This window comes from Dendropsophus ebraccatus, chromosome 6, assembly GCF_027789765.1.
Source record: "Dendropsophus ebraccatus isolate aDenEbr1 chromosome 6, aDenEbr1.pat, whole genome shotgun sequence".
Classification (NCBI taxonomy): Eukaryota; Metazoa; Chordata; class Amphibia; order Anura; family Hylidae; genus Dendropsophus; species Dendropsophus ebraccatus.
This window is the reverse complement of record NC_091459.1, coordinates 119,000,065-119,024,001: the sequence shown is the minus strand read 5'-3', so window position 1 is coordinate 119,024,001 and position 23,937 is coordinate 119,000,065. Positions and strand designations below refer to the sequence as shown.

Genomic DNA, 23,937 nt, shown 5'->3' with positions numbered 1-23,937 from the left:
TGCCTAGGGACAAAACTATAAGAGCCTGGGCCACATAGCAAGGACTGTGGAGCTGTAACTGTATGGTCCCACACTTCTCTCTGTGATCATACAGATGAGTGCAGGGAGGTGATAGAGAGGGCTGTGCAGCTGTAACTGTATGGTCCCACACTTCTCTCTGTGATCATACAGATGAGTGCAGGGAGGTGATAGAGAGGGCTGTGCAGCTGTAACTGTATGGTCCCACACTTCTCTCTGTGATCATACAGATGAGTGCAGGGAGGTGATAGAGACTGCTGTGCAGCTGTAACTGTATGGTCCCACACTTCTCTCTGTGATCATACAGATGAGTGCAGGGAGGTGATAGAGAGGGCTGTGCAGCAGTAACTGTATGGTCCCACACTTCTCTCTGTGATCATACAGATGAGTGCAGGGAGGTGATAGAGACGGCTGTGCAGCTGTAACTGTATGGTCCCACACTTCTCCCTGTAATCATACAGATGAGTGCAGGGAGGTGATAGAGACGGCTGTGCAGCTGTAACTGTATGGTCCCACACTTCTCTATTTACCACTAGGCACCCGTGGTCCGGTGTCTAGGGCAGCACCAGGGAGCAGAGGGAAACAAACAACTTTTTTTTGTTTTAATTTTTTTTGTCTTTCACCTCCCAATTAGACTTGCCACTAAATCTGCTGTCTTTTCGAGGGGGTGTGTATGGTGGTATTGGTCAAAACTTGTATGGTGGTATTATCAAGTCATAGTATGGCAGTATGGTCAGGTCTGGTGTGGCGGTGTTATCCAGTCACAGTATGGCGATGTTGTTCAGGTTTGGTGTGGTGGTGGTAAATGTGACGCCTGGAGCTATTACCTACCCATCTACTAATCCTGTGGTGAGAATTCCCTCAGACAATATGCAGACGGCTCTAGTCATTGATTCAATGTGGAAATATGTTTTACCCCGAGGCGACCCTGGACTTACCTGTACGTCCGGGGCCGCCGACGGGCGTTCAGAGCAGGGCCAGGCGATGGCTGTGCTGTGAACCGCCACGACCCTGGTTGCCACATGTAGCCTGGGGCCGCGGCTATGAAAAGATGACAGCTGCATCCGATTACCTTATGCAGCCGTTACCAGTAGTCTAGTGGGGTGGATCGTTCGTCCCGGAGGAGCAATCCACTCATCTGGCTCGGGCCAGGGTCTGCGCCGTAATGGCGCTGATCACGGCTTGGCACTCGCTTGCTAGCAATCGAGTGCCTATCTCATTGATCTATGCTGTATTACTATGCAGCATAGACCTCAATGAGAGATCAGTGTGCATATACTAGAAGTCCCCCAGGGGGAATAACCCTAACCCCAGGGGGAATAACCCTAACCCCAGGGGGAATAACCCGAACCCCAGGGGGAATAACCCTAACCCCAGGGGGAATAACCCTAACCCCAGGGGGAATAACCCGAACCCCAGGGGGAATAACCTGAACCCCAGGGGGAATAACCCTAACCCCAGGGGGGCTACTAGCCTAAGTGTAAAAGAAAAAAAAAGTGTCATTATTAATAAAAAGCCCCCTCCCCTAATAAAAGTTTTACTCACTCCCCTTTTCCCATGTTATAAATAAAAATAAATAAACATGTTCGGTAATTTATCACATTCCTGATCTCGCACGGTAAACGGCGTAAGCACAAAAAAACTCCCAAAGTGCAAAGTTGCACATTTTTGGTCGCATCAAATCCACAAAAATTGTAATAAAAAGCGATCAAAAAGTCACATATGCGCAATCAAGGTACCGATAGAAAGTAAACATCATGGCGCAAAAAATGACACCAAAGGATAAAAGCGCTATAAGCCTGGGAATAGAGCGATTTTAAGGAACATATATCTGTTAACAATGGTTTGAATTTTTTACAGGCCATCAGATAAAATAGAAGTTATACATGTTTCATATCGTTGTAATCGTGATGATTTGAGGAACATATATAACAAGTCAGTTTTACCCCAGGGAGAATGGCGTGAAAAAAATACCCTCCAAATAAAAGAAATGTGTTTTCTTTTTTTTTCAATTTCACCACACATTTAATTTTTTGCAAAGTACAATTAGTGGCGCAAAAAATAAGGGCTCATGTGGGTTTCTAGGTGAAAAAATGCAAGTGCTAAAACAAAAACGCAAGAATTTAAATTGGCCCGGTCCTCTAAGGGTTAAAAACCATGAAAAACGCAATTCAGACAATGTTTCTACATGTAGAGAAATGCACGTGGCTCCCCAAGATGGGGCGTCTTCAGTAGCAGCTGTTAAAAGGGCCCTGACTGTATGGTCCCACAGTTCTCTCTGTGATCATAGAGATGAGTGCAGGGAGAGGGTAGGGAGGACTGGGCAGCTGCAACTGTAAGGCCTCAAAGTTCTATCTATGGTCATAGAGATAAGTGCAGGGAGGGGATAGAGAGGGCTGTGCTGCTGTAAATGTATGGCCACATAGTTCTCTCTATGATCATAGAGATAAGTGCAGGGAGGAGATAGAGAAGATTGTGCAGCTGTAACTGTATAGTCGCACAGTTCTCTCTATGATCATAGACATTAGTAGAGGGATGGGATACAGAGAACTGTGAAGTTGTAACTGTATGGCCACACAGTTTTCTTTATAATCATAGAGATGAGTGCAGGGAGAGGATAGAGAGGACTGTGCAGCTGTAACTGTAGGGTCTTACAGTGCTCTCTATGGTCATAGAGATGAGACCAGGGAGGTAAAAAGAGGACTATCTATCTATCTATCTATCTATCTATCTATCTATCTATCTAATCGTACAGTTTTCTCCATCAGTGCTGTTACCATGTAACTAAAAAACACCAAACCATGGGCCCATTAGGTATTACACCTGGTGACCCCCCTTGCAGGGACCATCTTTAGAACAAAGAGCAGCATCAGGTGACCAGCACTTCTATAACACTTCCAGCCATCCTGCATGTTTACTGTTTCCATCAGTCTACAGAACCCACCATACTGCTGAGTATCCTGCAGGCTTAGGCTATGTTCACACAACTTATGTTCATATTAATCATGGCCGCTGTTGCTGATTTGAAACAACAGCCGTGATTTATACGAACCTTACACTGTGCTGCTCTCTATGGGATCCCGGCCGGAGTGTATACTATGGGGGAGATTTATCAAAGGGTATTAAATTTAGACTGGTGCAAACTGCCCACAGCAACCAATCACAGCTCAGCTTCCAGCTCTGGTAAAATGAAAGAGGAGCTGTGATTGGTTGCTGTGGGCAGTTTGCACCAGTCTAAATTTTACACCCTTTGATAAATCTACCCCATAATATACACTCCGGCCGGGATCCCTAGCGGCGCCGCAAGAAACTGACATGTCAATTTTCTGCGACCGCTATTCAGTGAATAGCGGGTACAGAAAACCTTGTCAGTTCACACAATGGAGAGTGCGGCTACGGCCGAACGCACCATTGTGAGCAGTGGAGAATTCTGATGCGGGCGTGCACGGAATGCGCCTACATTCGAATTCAGCGGCGCTAAAGATCGTTCGGCCGGTACTGTAGTACCGGCCGGGATGATCTTTTCTGAGTCCGGCCGTTCTGTTACAACGTCTGAACATAGCCTTATCCAGGGATGGAGACACCATCAGCTTCTTGGCCGGCTCCTTGAGGCTTCTCACTGGGTGGAGAACTTCTACATTATTTCCACTGCCATAAGATGGAGAAGTTCTCCCACCGAGTTTAAAGCATGTGAAACCTCTCCTTGTGTTTTCCTTCAGGAGGAGATTTTTTTTTCCATCGCTGACTTTTCCCACTTTCATGTTGAATATTCATAACACGGTGACGTCTGCCAAAAAGCTAAGAACACAGAACTTGGCAGGAGGCGGCCATTCACCAGCAGGCTTGTAATGAGGCAGCAGATTTTTCTATTCACCCCATAAATAGATTGTACATGTGGCCCCAAAATCCTCAATACAGGAGCGCAGCTCTGAGGTAAAGTGAGTCCTGTAATCTGGTATTTACAAATACAAGAAAAATTAAATATTACATACATACAGGGCACAGATACCAGCGCCATATAGGGCACAGATACCAGAGCCATACAGGGCACAGATACCAGAGCCGTACAGGGCACAGATACCAGCCGTACAGGGCACAGATACCAGCCGTACAGGGCACAGATACCAGCCGTACAGGGCACAGATACCAGCCGTACAGGGCACAGATACCAGCCGCACAGGGCACAGATACCAGAGCCGTACAGAGCACAGATAGCAGAGCCGTACAGAGCACAGATAGCAGAGCCGTACAGGGCACAGATACCAGCCGTACAGGGCACAGATACCAGCCGTACAGGGCACAGATACCAGCCGTACAGGGCACAGATACCAGAGCCGTACAGGGCACAGATACCAGAGCCGTACAGAGCACAGATACCAGAGCCGTACAGGGCACAGATACCAGCCGTACAGAGCACAGATACCAGAGCCGTACAGGGCACAGATACCAGAGCCGTACAGGGCACAGATACCAGAGCCGTACAGGGCACAGATACCAGAGCCTTACAGGGCACAGATACCAGAGCCGTACAGAGCACAGATACCAGCCGCACAGGGCACAGATACCAGAGCCTGACAGGGCACAGATACCAGAGCCTTACAGGGCACAGATACCAGAGCCTTACAGGGCACAGATACCAGAGCCTTACAGGGCACAGATACCAGAGCCTTACAGGGCACAGATACCAGAGCCTTACAGGGCACAGATACCAGAGCCGTATAGGGCACAGATACCAGAGCCGTATAGGGCACAGATACCAGAGCCGTACAGGGCACAGATAACAGCCATACAGGGCACAGATAACAGCCGTACAGGGCACAGATAACAGCCGTACAGGGCACTGATAACAGCCATACAGGGCACAGATAACAGCCGTACAGGGCACTGATAACAGCAGTACAGGGCACAGATACCAGAGCCGTACAGGGCACAGATAATAGAACCGTACAGAGCACAGATACCAGCCGCACAGGGCACAGATACCAGACGTACAGGGCACAGATAACAGAGCCATACAGGGCAGAGATAACAGAGCCGTACAGGGCACAGATACCAGAGCCGTACAGAGCACAGATACCAGAGCCGTACAGGGCACAGATACCAGAGCCGTACAGGGCACAAATAGCAGAGCCATACAGGGCACAGATACCAGAGCTGTACAGGGCACAGATACCAGAGCCGTACAAGGCACAGATACCAGAGCCGTACAGGGCACAGATAGCAGAACCATACAGGGCACAGATACCAGCCATACAGGGCACAGATACCAATGCCGAACAGGTCACAGATACCAGAGCCGTACAGGGCACAGATAGCAGCAGTACAGGGCACAGATATCAGAGCCGTACAGGGCACAGATAATAGAACCGTAAAGAGCACAGATACCAGCCGCACAGGGCACAGATAACAGACGTACAGGGCACAGATACCAGAGCCGTACAGGGCACAGATACCAGAGCCGTACAGGGCACAGATACCAGCCGTACAGAGCACAGATACCAGCCGTACAGGGCACAGATACCAGAGCCGTACAGGGCACAGATACCAGAGCCGTATAGGGCACAGATACCAGAGCCGTACAGGGCACAGATAACAGCCGTACAGGGCACAGATAACAGCTGTACAGGGCACAGATAACAGCCGTACAGGGCACAAATTCCAGCCGTACAGGGCACAGATACCAGAGCCTTACAGGGCACAGATACCAGAGCCTTACAGGGCACAGATACCAGAGCCTTACAGGGCACAGATACCAGAGCCGTACAGGGCACAGATAGCAGAACCATACAGGGCACAGATAGCAGAGCCGTACAGGGCACAGATACCAGAGCCGTAAAGGGCACAGATACCAGAGCCGTACAGGGCACAGATACCAGAGCTGTACAGGACACAGATACCAGAGCCGTACAGGGCACAGATACCAGCCATACAGGGCACAGATACCAACCATACAGGGCACAGATATCAGAGCCTTACAGGGCACATATACCAGAGCCTTACAGGGCACGGATACCAGAGCCGTACAGGGCACAGATACCAGAGCCGTACAGGGCACAGATACCAGAGCCGTACAGGGCACAGATACCAGAGCCTTACAGGGCACATATACCAGAGCCTTACAGGGCACAGATACCAGAGCCTTACAGGGCACAGATACCAGAGCCTTACAGGGCACATATAACAGAGAAGTTCTTGCATAATGAACCCCATTTAAATCAATAGGTGATTAAACCATCTAACTAGGTGCCCCCTGTTTGGCAGAGGGTACCTGGTTAAACCAATTTTTTGTTGTTGTAGTTTTTGTATATATTTTATCCCTTGAACCAATGTTTAATCGAAATTTACAAAAATTAGAACGAAAAGATGCAGAAAGTTTCTGTAAGACACATGATAACTCTTGAGTTCTAATCTGCCTTGCAGAAACCCATTGCATTTTTGCATTCTACTGTTTTTGTATATTTTGTTTAAACATTTTTGACGAAATCTACATAAATTTGAGCAACAAATGAATTCGGTTATGACCACCGATGCTCGCTCAACAATATTCATCATGAATCAATAGGATTCCAAAACTAAACTTCCAGAAGAGGCTGATGTAAACCATCCAAGGACCACAGGCCATACATGTGAGGTTATGGTGACCTTCCTTAGTGATGGTTTGCTCTCACGTCTCAGGGGACCACCAATCACATGTGGTCAATATGTCCTAAAGTCTTCAATTAATTTTTGGAACAACATGTATAAATAAAACCTCCCTCCCTATGGGCTGCCTCTGTCTCCTCTGTCCTGTGGTGTGTCAGGTCTGCCTCAATATGTTTTGGTAACCGGGTTGTGACCTGATTTTGTTGTATTTACATGAAAGATGATAAAACCAAGATCTGTGGCAGAGCGGCCCTTCTATGAAAGCTCTAGCCTGAGGCCATGCTTCTTCTCCCTCCCTGCTCCTCAATGAATTTTAGCTTTTCTTGGATTGTTTCTGCTGAGTGTGTCCAAACTGAGGGCTGAAGGCACTTAGAGCGAAGACAAGAGAGTTGTTGGACGGTGTCCACCTCCAAAACATGTTCTATCTGCTGAGCAGGTCGAATTTCATTGCTGTTTGCTAAAAAAGCCTCAGGTTTATTTAACTGTGGAGACCTGAGCTCAGCATCGATTCAGGGAGGAGGCAGAGATCTGTAGAGGCTCAGAGACCTGTAGAGCCGGTACAGATAGGAGGACAATTCCTACTTGTTACAAGGGGCCATCCATCTGTCAATGGACTGAGGTGGGACTCTCAGCGATCAGCTGAGATCTGAGGGCAACTTGGAAGTGTTCAGTTACTCTGCAGCATGCCTACAGGCTGAATTAGGTATTACACTCTGCTAATTCAAATCAAAGGTCTATCTAGGTAATGCAGGACAGGGCAAGTCCTCCAGAGCAGGAGATACTCTTTGTAAATATTCAATAATAATAAACCTCATGCTGATGATAAAAGTATCTATGATCTCTCTATGTGATAAGACTACACCTGTTACAGATGATACAATCTCATGAGATTATGATACACATGTTGTAATAACCTGTAATAGGCTAAATGAAGTATTTCACAATAGTACTTCAAATCAGTCTATATCAATCAGTGGGTCCTCCATAACAAAAAGCTGCTCAATTTCTCTGCAGCACCACTCCAGGTTAAATGAGGTATTACACCAGGCCAATTCAGATAGATAGGCTGTCTATGTACGGGTGTTATTCAACGGGCCGATGGAGGCCCGATAATAACTGTAAACAAGCGCAGATCTGCTAGATTGGCACTTGTTTACCGGGCCTATTCCACGGCCCGATTGTCGTTTTACAAGGGCTGCATGCCCTTGCTTAAATTTTATACATTACCTGTCCATGCTGCTCCTCATGCGGTCTTCTTCTCCCCGGGTCCCTCTTGCTCCAGCTTCAGAGCGGCCTGTTTCAGCTGACAGGCCACACAGCCAATCACTGGCCGCGGCCGCTCGGTCAATCACTGGCCGGAGGCAGGCCGTTCTGAAGCTGGGGCTCGAGGGACCCGGGAAGAAGAAGACCGCAAGAGGAGCCCTGCAGCCTGGATAGGTAATGTATATCATCAGTCGCCTGCCGCGCACCGCTATTACACGTAGCAATGTGCGGTCGGCACCCAACAATTATAGGTTCAAACCTATATCAACCATCAGCCGATGATCGTTGTCATCGGTTGATCGTTTTATTTATTCCACAGAGCAATAATCGGCCGAATCGGGCCGATTAACGCTCTGTGGAATAGGCCCTTAAAGGTGTATGCACACGGAGTAATTCTGTCTGAAAACTTTGTGCGGAATCCGCCACTTGTCCCTGTGCGCCCCCGCTTCCCTCTCCACCGGCTCCCTACACTCCATTATACGCTTGGGCGGATTCCGCTGTCCGGCCAAAAAATTGTCATGTCAATTTTTTGGACAGACAACGGAATCCTCACTAGCATATAATGGAGCATATAGAGCCGGCAGAGAGGGAAGCGGAAGCACCTGTGGACAAGCAGTGGATTCCGCATGGGGGTTTTCCAACAGAATTACTCTGTGTGCGCATACACTAATGCAGGCCAGGAAAGATCAAAGCAAGTAGGTTTTTAAGTTCTTTGCAGCACCACCTCAGGCTAAATGAAGTATTACATAATATGTATTTAAATAGAAATCTATTAGATTTTGTCTATAACAATCAGTTGGTCCTAGGTGTTCAATTTCTCTGCAGCGCCACCCCAGGTTAAATGAGGTTTTTCACCATGCCAATTTAAAAGAATGGGATGTCTATGTGATTCAGGAAAGGACAGGTCCTCAACAGCAACTAGGTTTTTAATTTTTCTGCAGTACCACCCCAGGCCAAAGGAGGTATAAGACAATACTAATTTAAATCAATGCATTGTCTATAACAATCCATTGGTCCTTCATAACAATTAGGTGTTCAGTTTCACTGCAGCACCACCCCAGGCTAAATGAGGTATTACACTGTGAGAATTCTGCTCAATAGTCTATCTATGTAATGAAGGACAGGACAGGTCCTCCAGAGCAGGAGACACTCTTTGCAGACACTCTTTGTTAATAATAACAAACCTCATGATTATGATAGTATCTGTGATCTCAGTATGTGTTAAGCGTACACCTGCATACAGAAGATACAATCTCATTATGGTATGATATTTCTACAATTTTTTCATATTTGTTCATGCGTCACATGCGTTCGTACTTGGAGGGAGACTCTTCCAAGACGTCTCAGTCTCTCACCACGATCCGCACACTGTGGTTATAGATGTTCTGCCAGACGTATCACTTTGGCATTGACATTATGACGGGTCTGTCGTCAGTCGGGGAGCGCTGTTTACTTCCCAACGTTCACACAGACCACAAGAGAAAGTGAAGAGTGTTTTTACAATAATGAATTTTTTTTAATTTAGATTTCCCATCTGCGGATGCCAGGGTGTCTTCACTGTACATCTGCTCTGCACTCTCCTAGGATTATGTTTAACGTGGGAAACTCTCGGATAAACATATCATAGATGGAGGAGGAGGGGGAGGTTTCTATGGACTGTCATGTTATGGAAATTAATATATGGACAAAAATATTGCAAAAACAAATCATGACAATCTCTATGACTTTTAATGGTAAAACATATGGGGGGGGGGGTTATTGTGGAGGAGGTTTTTATGGGCCGCCATGTTAACAGATATGGATGAAACTACTGCCAAAAAAAAAAAAAAATCATGAGAAACGTTGGCCGTCAGGACCAATAACAACTTTTTGAGCTGTTGGATTAAAAGGCAAATGAAGCAATACTTTCCCAGTGTTGAATAGTCATCAAGCAATACAGATACCAGATCCTCAACATCTTACAAAATTACATATTATAAAGCAGGAAATGGAGACAAGATGTTGCTGCCGAAGTCCAACCTGACCGACCCACTGTTCCTTAACCTCTCCCTTAGGGGGCTCTGTTGTGTTGAATCCCCCCTCCCTATATATAATATATATACATATATTAGGCAGAGAGTCACCTTAATCTTCTATATAATGCGCTTGCAGTTTTAGACAGAAAACGTTCTATAGGACAGTACAGAGATTGCTGTGCAATGAGAGAGACGAGGAAGAAGGAGGTGGATCTCTCCATTACTTTTTCAGTAGTATGTTCCTGTGTTATCTGCTTCTAGCTTTATATTACAGGTGTCAATGTTCATTGTAACTAATTGATTATGTGTATTTTGACTGTCTGGGCTTTGCCATTTGATTAGCCTTATCATGTGATCAGAGTTAACAGGTTTCATCATGTGATCAGCATTACCAGGCTTCATCATGTGATCAGAGTTAACAGGTTTCATCATGTGATCAGCATTACCAGGCTTCATCATGTGATCAGCATTACCAGGCTTCAGCAGATCATTTAGGACAAGAAAACCACATGAAGCCTGGTAATGCTGATCACATGATGAGGCCTGGTAATACTGATCACATGATGAAGCCTGGTGATGCTGATCACATGATGGAGCCTGGTAATACTGATCACATAATGAAGCCTGGTAATGCTGATCACATGATGGAGCCTGGTAATACTGATCACATAATGAAGCCTGGTAATGCTGATCACATGATGAGGCCTGGTAATACTGATCACATGATGGAGCCTGGTAATACTGATCACATAATGAAGCCTGGTAATGCTGATCACATGATGGAGCCTGGTAATACTGATCACATAATGAAGCCTGGTAATGCTGATCACATGATGAGGCCTGGTAATACTGATCACATGATGAAGCCTGGTAATGCTGATCACATGATGAGGCCTGGTAATACTGATCACATGATGAAGCCTGGTAATGCTGAACACATGATGGAGCCTGGTAATGCTGATTACATAATGAAGCCTGGTAATAGTGATCACATAATGAAGCCTAGTAATGCTGATTACATTATGAAGCCTGGTAATGCTGATTACATTATGAAGCCTGGTAATGCTGATTACATTATGAAGCCTGGTAATGCTGATTACATTATGAAGCCTGGTAATGCTGATCACATGATGAAGCCTGGTAATGCTGATCACATGATGAGGCCTCGTAATTCTGATCACATGGCAAAGCCCAGACAGTCACTAAAGACAATGGAACAAAACTGCAAATGTGTGAACATAGCCTAAAGCTCAGGAAAGCTTAATAGCCTTAGATAAAACCAGACTTTATGCAGAATATTAGATTTCCATGAACAATTGCCCACAATTTATTTTTCTTTTCTAGGTCCACCAGGACCAAAGGGCGACCAAGGACATGAAGGAATGGAGGGAGAACCTGGCATTCCTGGACTCCCCGGACAAAGAGGTGACAACTTGTCTGTCCTTTTTATTGTCTATCATGTGACATATTGAATAGGGGTGGTCATCACTTACTAACTACTGTGTATAGATAACCTCATGGCCCTACATAAAGTGATGGAGCAAAGAGGCGGAACAGAGGGGTGCCATGGGCGAAATGTGGCTTCCAGTGCGATTCTTTCTATCTCAAAAACCAAGTCAACTGAACATAGGACTTTCTAATCTCCCAAGATATAGCCCTATCCCATATTCCCCTTGTGTAGATTTGGTAAACTTGAGTTTTAACAGTACAAATTAAATTGATATAAATAGTACCTTACCGAGAGCACAAGGGTTTATTGGTGCATATTAGAACAAAAGGTGGTGGGAATAAAGGATCATCATAGGAGCACTTTAGCCATTGATCACAATTTTTTTTATCTCTATGTATTATGGACATGGATTAAGTACCAGTGTCCCCTCCACCACCTCACTATCACCATCTCATAGCATTGCTCTTTCTATCTGTCAATATCCCTAGTACACGGCATGTTGTTTACCTCATCCGAATACCAACATTTCACAGAATTTACAAACCTTGCATGATCTGCACTTTGTGTAAAATTACAGCAACTACTAAACTGCTTCCACATGTGATATTCCCATCAATCACCCTATTCTTCAGAACTTGGATGGCGTTCATCCTGCAAGTAATCCACCGTAATGAGAGGGAAATTATCAGTGACCCTCCCCATACTGAGAGCTCAACGCACAAGTATAAGCCTATATGCTTCATCCTAAGGGTCACCTATCATATCACATCAATCTATCTATCTATCTATCTATCTATCTATCTATCTATCTATCTATCTATCTATCCTTGATGTGGATATTAATCCTAGAATCCTGGATTTACACTAATACAGCATGACAACAAATAATGGGTTCATAATAGCTTTGTAATGTGGGACTGTAATGCTCCTATGTTCAAGAATATAACTACTATAATACAACTCCTATATACAAGAATATAGCTACTATAATACTGCCTCCTATATACAAGAATATAACTACTATAATACTGCTCCTATATACAAGAATATAACTACTATAATACTGCTCCTATATACAAGAATATAACTACTATAATACTGCTCCTATATACAAGAATATAACTACTATAATACTGCTCCTATGTACAGGAATATAACTACTATAATACTGCTCCTATATACAGGAATATAACTACTATAATACTGCTCCTATGTACAGGAATATAACTACTATAATACTGCTCCTATATACAAGAATATCACTACTATAATACTGCTCCTCTATACAAGAATATAACTACTATAATACTGCTATAAATCTCTGTACTTTATCCTCGGCTCAGCTGCTGCATTCACTTGTTGCCTGGCACAGGGGCAGCGACCACCTCACACTCCTACCCTGCTTATTCTATAATCTCTTCTACACCAGACTAAATCCAGAGTATAATGTTTTCTCGATTTTCTGCCAATATACAAATCCCATCGACTCCTTGAACATTTGTTGTGTTTCCGTACTTGTTTATGTAGCTCGCAGAGCTGCCAATCTCCTTTTTATTTGGTAGACCCAAACTCTTTTTTTATTCACATAGATTTTAGAAAAATGAGAATTTAAAGTTGATTTTTTCAAGAACTTTCTTATAAGAACAAGTTTGTGCTGTTAACTAGGAGTTATATACTGAGCAGTACCCTCCATATTGTGTGTGTGTATATATATATATATATATATATATATATATATATATATAGTGTTATTACTATTAGAGCTAATTTGACCTATTTTCTCAATCAGTCATCATAAGACTTTTTGCCCTCCAGTATTTTTACATGAGACAGTAATAGAATCCAGAGCTCACTAGCCGACCGTTCCCTCACATATGTAATCGGAGGATTCTGCTTTCTATCAGAGCTAGTACAGCCGGACCTCCCGTAGCTCGTGTTGTGCACAGTCCGTACATTGAGCACATGTGTATAGTGCTGTGTCCTGTGTGTTCTGAATTCAGACCGAGAAGCTTTGTTTGATTCAAAAAGGAACTTTCTGTAACTCTGATTCTGTCCCTGAAAACAAAAAGGCGTCTGCGAAAATTGGCGCAATTTATAAAGAGTGTGCATGGAGCCCAGGAAATTTTTCTAATATATACTTAAACCTTGTAAGTTCTCCTTCTGTAAGTTCTCCTTCTGTAAGTTCTCTGAACCGTCACTTCTCCCTTCATTCTAAGCCACCCCCCACCCCCACTGACCATCTCCTGAGTGTAGCCCCATCCTCTCCCTTATTTCCTAGGGCCCTCTAGTATTCAGCAAAGATTGGCCTAGACTTGCTGATCAGTGATCAGTAACTGGCTGATCCATGACCAGTAACCAAAATAACAAATGCTTGTTTGCCAGCTGATCGTGGGGTATGAACGTGAGAAGTAAAGGGCCATGCTGACATCCAATGATCGTTCCTCTGGTCCAAGCTGCCCAAAACTAAGTCGCATAAGATGGACAACCATCAGTCTAGGAGATTAGTGATCATGTGCAATAAAGCCAATATGCTCCAACAGATTGGTACTTATTTCTGAGCTATTACAAGGCTGAATCAGTCGTCCAGCCAAGCCGCACAAACGATCCCTGGATCATTGATGTTGACGAACAAGTATTTTCCCACTTACCGGCCCCGTTACATAGGTTGCCTATCAACAATTAGCCTTCTTGTTTGACTCCCAGCTTCTGGAGAAGTTGGATACAATCCCTAGGGGTAGAAGAAAACAGGAATACAGTCTATAGCTATATCCACGCCTTCCAGGACTGGCTAGGATAATATCTAACTTCTCCAGATGCCAGGAATGAAATGCCGAGTGTTTACTAAACACAGGTACATCCTACATCTGACCCAGGTATAGAACGGCGCAGTCACAGGAAAGCCGTGGACTGGGGCTGAAGCACAGGAGGCGGACCGACCCGCCCCCAGTGGGAGGGAATTCCCTCCCCTCTATGACGCGGCTCCATTAGAATCAATGGAACCGCGTCATACAGGGGGGGGGTAATTCCCTTCCACTGGGGGTGGGCCAGCCTGCCTCCTGTGCTTCAGCCCCGGCCCGGTACCCGTACATAGAACGGCGCCGTACACGGGAACCGGGCCGTGGATCAAAAAACGGACCGCGGCACCGGCTTCCCCGTGACGGCGCCGTTCTATACCTAGGTCAGATTAAAGAGGATGTACCTGTTGGTACATCCTCTTTGAGCTGTTCTGCTCTGGCAGTAGCTAATCTCCCTGGGAGCAAAAGGATTAGGCAGTCAAAAACTGACATGCTTGACCCTTCTCAACATCTGCTGTTGGTGGCAGTCAGAAGGGCCCACATTAGATGCTCCTAGTGAAATCTAATGTGTAATTTCTAATGTGTATATCCAGATTTACTGTCATTCATTACTGAAAGGGGTTGTCCAGCCAAAATCTTTTTCTTTCAAATCAACTGATATCAGAAAGTTATATAGATTTGTTATTTACTTCTATAAAAAAAATCTCAAGTCTTCCCATACTTATCAGCTGCTGTATGTCCTGCAGGAAATGTTGTTTTGTTTTGCTGCTGACATCTCTGGCCGAGACTCTGTCTTGGTTTTCTATGAATCCCCATAGAAAACCTCTCCTGCTCTGGACAGTTCCTGTCTCAGCCAGAGATGTCTAGTTAGGCTAGGTTCACACTCTGTATCTGTGCGGCTTTATTGCGGGCGGTAAATCATCGGCCGGATTTTCCGGTTCATGCGTACGCTGGAAAGTATACGATATACGGCTGCACAGTGCACACTATGTATGAATCTACGGCCCGATCGTAAACGGACCCGTAAAAAATGAACAAGACCATTGTTTGCGGCTGGAAATGCGGCCGTGGATTGACAGGCGGTCCGTACGGAGTACTTCAAAAATAGCCGGCAATGATGCCGAATGCCGATGCCTCTAATAGTTAATATATTAAATTAATAAAACACATTTTCTTTGTAATAAAGTCCCTTTCGTTGTTCAATAATTTAATTCTAACAAATCCATCATTGTGCAATTAAATATACTGTTAAAATAAATATATATATAAATAAATGTATATTTATGTATATATTTATTTTTTGACAGTATATTTAATTGCACAATGATGGATTCGTTTAAATTAAATTATTGAACAATGAAACTGAATTTATTTCAACGAAAATGTGTTTTAATAATTGAATATTAATTAGTACAGGAAGCTCCAGTAAGCCGTTAATTCATATTGCCGGCAATAGAGCTTTCTGTACTAATCATCACTTTACTTTAATGAAAACATCAAATGTTTCTTCTAATTATGTTATCACAATAGCATTATTAGAAGAAACATTTAGAATTATATGTGCGCTCAGCTGATTGGCTGATCGGCTCAGCGCACATATAATTAGCGGGTCCGCAGTACAGTGACTTCATTGTGCTGCGGACCAGCAAAGAAGACACATCGGGGTGAGTATACAGCTCTCCTCACCCCCTCCCCTGCACTGCACCCCTCCCAGCAAGGAAGGGGGGGGGGGGGGGGTCACTTAACCCCTTCCTTGCTGGGATGGGTGCAGTCTGACATCAGTCTGGCCCCCAAGGGGTTAAGGGGGATGCAATGCATCCTCCCTTAACCCCTTGGGGGCCAGACTGTAAGCAGCGATCTGTAAAGATGCTGCATACTGTAAGGAGCACAACACCGCTCACAATGATGGGTGTTGTGCTCCTGTTTGTGTGTTTTTTGTGTGTTTCTCCCTTTTTGTTTTTCAGATATCGGTATCCTGGGGATTACGTCGGATTCCGTGGACTACGTCGATGACCAGCGGTTGTTTGTTGTTTTTCTTTTAATAAAATGGGCAATGAGAGGTGTGGGGGTGTTTTTATTTGAATAAAAAAAATTTTTAACCTGTGTCTTGTCTTTATTTCTTTACTTTATAGACTTAGTAGTGGAAGCCGTCTAATAGACGGAATCCATTACTAAGTCAGGGCCTAGTGTTAGCCGGTATAAAATGGCTAACACTAACCTCCCATTATTACCGCAATACCCAATGCCACCAGGGGTACTGGGAAGAGCCGGGTGCCAGTGGTCCCGGAGTGTCAAAATTTTTTAAATAAATAAATAATTAAAAAAAAAACGCATAGGGTCCCCCCTATTTTTATAACCAGCCGGGTTAAAAACCAAACGACAGCAGCCTGGTAACACCAGGGTGGGAAGAGCCATTGGTTTAGGCCCTCCCCAACCTAAATCTTACCAGCCTGCTGCCGCCCGGTCCAGGAGCGCCAATTTTGACGCTCCGGGACCACTGGCACCCGGCTCTTCCCAGTACCCCTGGTGGCATTGGGTACTGGGGTAATAATGGGGGGTTAGTGTTAGCCATTTTATACCGGCTAACACTAGGCCCCAACTTAGTAATGGATTCCGTCTATTAGACGGCTTCCACTACTAAGTCTATAAAGTAAAGAAATAAAGACAAGACACAAGTTAAAAAAAAAAATTATTCAAATAAAAACACCCCCACACCCCTCATTGACCATTTTATTGAAAAAAACAACAAACAACCGCTGGTCATCGACGTAGTCCACGGAATCCGATGTAATCCACAGGATACCGATATCTGAAAAACAAAATGGAAGAAATACACAAAAAACACACAAACAGGAGCACAACACCCATCATTGTGAGCAGTGTTGTGCTCCTTACAGTATGCAGCATCTTTACAGATCGCTGCTTACAGTCTGGCCCCCAAGGGGTTAAGGGAGGATGTATTGCATCCCCCTTAACCCCTTGGGGGCCAGACTGATGTCAGACTGCACCCATCCCAGTAAGGAAGGGGTTAACTGACCCCCCCTTCCTTGCTGGGAGGGGTGCAGTGCCGGGGAGGGGGTGGGGAGAGCTCTATACTCACCCCGATGTGTCCTCTTCGCTGGTCCGCAGCACAATGAAGTCACTGTACTGCGGACCCGCTAATTATATGTGCGCTCAGCCGATCAGCCAATCAGCTGAGCGCACATATAATTCTAAATGTTTCTTCTAATAATGCTATTGTGATAACATAATTAGAAGAAACATTTGATGTTTTCATTAAAGTAAAGTGATGATTAGTACAGAAAGCTCTTTTGCCGGCATATGAATTAACGGCTTATGGAGCTTCCTGTACTAATTAATATTTAATTAATAAAACACATTTTCGATTAAATAAATTCAGTTTCGTTGTTCAATAATTTAATTCTAACGAATCCATCATTGTGCAATTAAATATACTGTCAAAAAACAAATATATATATAAATATACATTTATTTATATATCTATTTATTTTAACAGTATATTTAATTGCAAAATGATGGATTTTTTAGAATTAAATTATTGACCAACGAAAGGGACTTTATTACAACGAAAATGTGTTTTATTAATTTAATATATTAACTATTAGAGGCATCGGCATTCGGCATCATTACCGGCTATTTTTGAAGTACTCCGTACGGACCGCCTGTCAATCCACGGCCGCATGTCCAGCCGCAAACAATGGTCTTGTTCATTTTTTACGGATCCGTTTACGATCGGGCCGTAGATTCATACATAGTGTGCACTGTGCAGCCGTATATCCTATGCTTTCCAGCGTACGCATGAACCACCAAAAATACCGCCGCACAATTACAGCCGCAAATACAGCCTCACAGTTACATAGTCTGAACCTGGCCTAAATCTGTATACCGACACTCCACCCTTAATCCTCGTGCCGTGGTGCTCGTAGATAAAACGATATCAGATTGTAGGAAAATTCTCGGCACTCACATCTTGCTGCAATTATATATTTATTATTTCATGCGAATAATGGACAGCGTCCATTATTCACATGAAATAATGAATATATAATTGTAGAAAGACGTGAGTGCCGAGAATTTTCCTACTATCAGCCAGAGATGTCAGCAGAAAGAACTGTGTCAGACTGAAAAGAAAACAAAATTTCCTGAAGGACATACAGCAGCTGATAAGTATGGGAAGATTTCTTGGCTTTATGTATTGGCATTGGGTATAAGGTACATAACATAGCAAGATAATTACCAGACACTGCGTACAATGAGGGTCTTCTACAAGCATGGGCTGTCAACTCAACAAAGTATCGCAGAACTCTTACAGATGGCTGCACTGTTGGAATTATTATACATAGTTCCCTTCACATCATAGGGTCAAGGTGGGGGCCCTTAACCAAGGGGAATTGATGGCGGGGAGTGGGGTCTGAGCACATTTTGGCCTCCTATCATTGTCAGATTGATATTGTGTATAATCAGATCTAACTCTTTGTCTTCCAGGTTTTCCAGGTGAAAGAGGTCCCTCAGGCTATGAAGGTCATAAAGGAGATCAAGGAGAGAAAGGAGATCTGGGTAGTATGGGTCTACGTGGGCTTAAAGGTACAGTACACTCTATTAATTTCTTCTTTATATGGGAGTGGGTGAGGAGGTCCTATCTTTCATTCCACCATAGTATGTGATCACATGTGGCAACATTTTCTCATTGTGGGGGTCTCACTGCGGTCTCCACTGAATCTAGAGTGTTTCCTTGTGATGTGGCGTTCATGGCCACCTGGTTTGTAATGAATTGCAACACAACCCTAGCAACTTTTCCCCTAGAGATGCCTTTGATCTTCCAGATCGCACCCCACTGGTCACTAGATTACCATATATCCTACTACTAGGATTGGGGTAATTCCTTAATACGGATCTTTGGGCTGCTGGCCAAATCTAAGTAGGGGTTTCGATTCTGCTTCAATTCACTACTAGGACGTCGTAGACCACTGGTGTCCAACCTGTGGCCCTCCAGCTCTTGCAAAACCCCAATTCCCATCATGTCTGGACAGCCATTGGCAATGATGGCAATTATATACAACTGGGGGGCCACAGGTTGGCCATGACTGTCCTATATTCCATGGATGAGATCAAATAAGACAGACACAGGTTTCATTGTCTCAGATCTTCTCGATGTTTTCCAGTCTCCCGCTTCCTTACATTAGGCTCACATGACTGTTTTTCATTAGAGCTGTGAGAACATAGGTTACTGCAGGCATCTTTAAAAGGCAGTAGAACATCTAGGACCTCTAAAATTGTCAGAAGAAGTCATAACGGGATTAGTGGCCGGAGAATTGTTCCTGGACAATAGTCAAAAAACATATGCAATTATTAACATTGTTCCTGCAAACAAACATTGGTGATCGTGGCCGGGATTGTCTCCTGTTAGTGAGAGCGCACACGCACAATAAGCTCTGCTGTTCCGTTACATAAGGACGTGTGCCTCAGCAGCTTGACGAGAATTAAGACGAATGGGTTGGTGGACTTAAGTGATCCAAGACCTATATCTAATGAAGATGTCTGCCAAGATCCAAGATGTGACAACCCAGAGGGCTGAGAGTGAAATATAGTCAACTGCATCCAAATGTCTTCTGGGTCTAAGGATGGAATATTCCACCAGCAGAATAGTGAGTGCAGCTATTGAGTATAGTACAGGATGTAACTCAGGATCAGTACAGGATAAGTAATGTAATCTATGTACACAGTGACCCCACCAGCAGAATAGTGAGTGCAGCTATGGGGTATAGTACAGGATTAGGGATGGTCCGAACCGAGTTTGGTTCGGGTTCGTACGAACCCAAACTCTCGGCAATGATTCCCGCTGTCTGCCCGCTCCGTGGAGAGGGTGGATACAGCGGGAGGACCGCCTGGAAAACTAAGATACAGCCATAGCCATAGGCTGTATTCCAGTTTTCCTGGCGGTCCTCCCCCTGTATCCACCCGCTGCACAGAGCAGGCAGACAGCGGGAATCTGATGCCGAGCGTTCGGGTTCATACGAACCCGAACCTCGGCAGTTTCGGACCATCCCTATACAGGATGTAACTCAAGATCAGTACAGGATAAGCAATATTATGTATGTTCACAGTGACCTCACCAGCAGAATAGTACAGGAGTATAATACAGGATGTAACTCAGGATCTGTACAGGATAAGTAATGTAATGTACTGTACGTATACAGTGACTCCACTGTCTATTATATCTATAGGTGACCTAGAATATGGTGCACAGAGACTGGGAGCATATATTATATTTATTAAAAAAAAAAAAAAAAAAGCGTGTCCTCGGTATTCACAGCTTGGTTGGTGAATATAATTCATACATTCCATATTCCTTATCTTGAGGAGCCAACCCTTCGAGTCCTCTGTTCCTGTGGTTGGACAAGCCCTTCAGTCACAGTGCGGGATGTACTGGCCGCCACCATCCTCCGTCTTATTGATACATGACAGTTAAAGCTTTGTTCCGACATGTTGTTCCCATCGCCCTCCCCATTGTAGGAATCTGTAGGAATTAGGCGCATTTCTTAAAATAACTAAATGTTTATAGAAATAATGGAGAAGGATCTGGACATCTTGTGCCAAAGTGATCCGATGGCCAGGAATGTTAGGTCACCATGACTGGAAGCCTGGACATAAATCTCAGCCAAAGCGAAGAAGTGATGGAGTTTTATGACTGTGACGTAAGTGAAGGATATTTCATGCCTGGTGTTTACTACTGATCTTTATGTCCAGTCAGTGAAATTCATCAGGTTTTCCCTTTGTTGCCCTTCTGGTGCCATCTGACTGCATGGCTCAGGCTGGGTATTGTGTAGGTGGTTGTGCCATGTTTCCTAGTACTTAAAGTGATGAAAGATCTGTGAGCTGGAATATAATGGTTATAGCCCTAAAGTATACCTCATTCTCATTCTCATTCTCCAGATCTGGGGGGGTCTCAGCAGTAAGACCCTGACTGGTCAAAACTTTTTACCTTTTTTTTAAATGACCGCCCACATTGTGTCAGTATTGCTTGGAAGATGTTCAAGTTCCCTGACACTTGGGGTTCAAGATAATGATATGCTGACACTTGGGGTACAAGACAATTGCACGCTGACTCTTGGGGTAAAGGACAATGACATGCTGACATTTGGGGTACAGGATAGTGAGATGCTGACACGTGGGGTACAGGATAATGACACTTAGGGTACAGGATAGTGACATGCTGACACTTGGGGTACAGGATAGTGACACACTAGTGCTTGGGGTAGAGGATAATGACACTGACACTTAGGGTACAGGATAGTGACATGCTGACACTTGGGGTACAGGATAATAACACTTGGGGTGCAGGATATGGACACTTGGGGTACAGAATAATGACACTCCTATACTTGGGGTACAGGATAATGACACTTGGGGTATAGGATAGTGACATGCTGACATTTGGGGTACAGGATAATGACACACTGACACTTGGGGTACAGGATAATGACACTTGGGGTACAGGATAATGACACTTGAGGTACAGGATAATGACACACTTGGGGTACAAGATTATAATATGCTGGCACTTGGGGTACAGGATAATAATATGCTGGCACTTGGGGTACAGGATAGAGACACGCTGTCTCTTAGGTAACAGCATCCAATGTGAGGGCAGCCCTGCCACAAAGGTCTCTTAAAGGGGTTGTTCATCAGAAAAGGACCTATACTGCCCCCCATCATTCTCTTCTGCCCTCTGTACATCGTAGGATTATACCATCTATAACTGGAGGGGGTTGCCATTGATCATTGTGTGTGTGGACAACCGACCCAACCTGAAGATGTTCAGTGCTCCATAGCTGCAGGATGTCACTGGACATTGTGCATCCGGTGCTCACCACGTGCAGGTGGACTCCCCAGACAACCTCTTCAAGGATTCTATAATTCTTCTTTTATTTATGAGACTCTTGAGATTTCTGGCAGCGTTTCTTCTCTTCCAGTGATGAGTGGCTGCAGACAGAACAGAGGGGCCTCTGTGCCCGCTCTTCACCCATGGCCCTCACACATGTTATTGTAACGTCTAGCTGGGGAACGCCCCCCCTCCATGCCCGGTGTAACAGCAGGATGGTGTCTTATCTTTGGTGAGGTTCCCAGTAACTCCTCAGGTTTGGAGCGTGTTATTTCCCATCTCACATTCATCATGGTAATTTCTAAACCTTTCCTGGTAAACCAAGAGTCTGAAATGTGAATTAATGTGGAAGAGTCTGGAGCTGGCAGTGCCAAGGATGGGGGAGCCCAGCGGGAGCCTTGATACCTGAGAGCAAAGACAAACAGTGGGCAGATGTGTGATCCTCCACAGAACACACAGTCACTGGCTCTCCGGCCAACACCGTGCTCTCATACACAGAGAAACCTGACCGACATTTTATTTATGCACCAACAAATTGTTTTTTTCCAGAAGAAGAAAAAGAATACTCTTCTTTTCCACATTTGTCGGGAAGCATTGGCTTTACGGTGGATTTATCTTACATGTAAAATAATAAGGCCAGCTAATCTCAGGGCAGGGAGAAGGAGAGGATGAGACAGGGGTACAGAGCTTTCAACTGCAAACTTAGCTCTGCTACATCTGTATATGGTGACCGCCAGGAAATCAGAAGACATAGAAAACCCACCAAGAGACAACGGCTAATATAGTGTGCGCCCACATCAGAATTCCCCACTGCACACAATGGAGCGTGCGGCCGGAGCCACACGCTCCATAGTGTAAACTGACAGGGCTTTCTGCAGCCGTTATTCATTGAATAGCGGCCGCAGAAAACTGACATGTCAGTTTCTTGCAGCGCCGCTAGGAATCACGGCCAGAGTGTATACTATGTGTATACACTCCCGTCTGGATTTCCTCCCTTGTCCGTGGAGTTATAAGCCGCCACCAAAGCAATCTGGCTGCGGCTTACCCCTCCCCATTAGAAACATAGAAACATTTGGCCTTACCAAATATTCATGTGTATGGGGAGACTTATTTTCAGGCAATGCTTCATGCGAAAATATAAGCAGATTAGCTCTTCTCTGGAGGGTATCTTATATTTAATACTAGACAAACAGTGTCAAGTGGCAAGAACCCCAAGACAGCTGTCCGCAGATGGGTGACTGTGGTTTGGCTAGTGTTAGACTGTTTTCTCTTTTTAATAGAAGAGCTAATTTGCATAATGATTTCCCATAAAGCGTTTGCTGAACATTAATCCTCTGTACACCTTCAATGAGAGTCAATTCCCTCTGATAACAAAAGGGACATTTCCAGCCGTTATATAGACATAAAAGTAAAACTAAGTTACGAGCTTGGGAATGGAAAAAAAATCGATCCGGTCGTAATGTCTAACAATAATCTTTTTAGTGCCGCAATGGTCCATAGGGGGTCAGAGAAAAATGTGCACATTAACCAGTGGGTGTGCGGATCAGAAGGATAAAGGCAGACACAAACCTGCAAACAATTCCCATCGAGTCCTGATAAGGTATCAGGTTAACACATGAGAACCATTGGAATTCTAGAAGGTTCTCGATACCTCTGTCTCTGTATCTTGAGGCCAGTCACATGACACATAGATGAAATGTTTGCTTTGGAACAGTTTCGGCACTAAAAAGATTTTGAGACCCTTGGGAATCCTTAATGGTGGAGAACATGGAACAGAATCCACCGGGGGGATAGAAACATGTAGCCTCATTCCATCTTCCTTAACAACCCAACATAATTCATCAGAGTGAA

The 23,937-nt window shown here is 44.5% G+C and overlaps 1 protein-coding gene across 1 annotated transcript in view; it reads left to right on the top strand.

Annotated features, from left to right (window-relative positions):
- The window catches only part of SCARA5 (scavenger receptor class A member 5), a 176,743-nt gene that overhangs the window by 86,181 nt on the left and 66,625 nt on the right, over positions 1-23,937 (top strand). The window contains exons 5-6 of the mRNA XM_069973979.1: positions 11,283-11,363; positions 18,690-18,788. Of these exons, the coding sequence (XP_069830080.1) occupies positions 11,283-11,363; positions 18,690-18,788 (180 nt within the window). The remainder of the gene's footprint in view (positions 1-11,282; positions 11,364-18,689; positions 18,789-23,937) is intronic.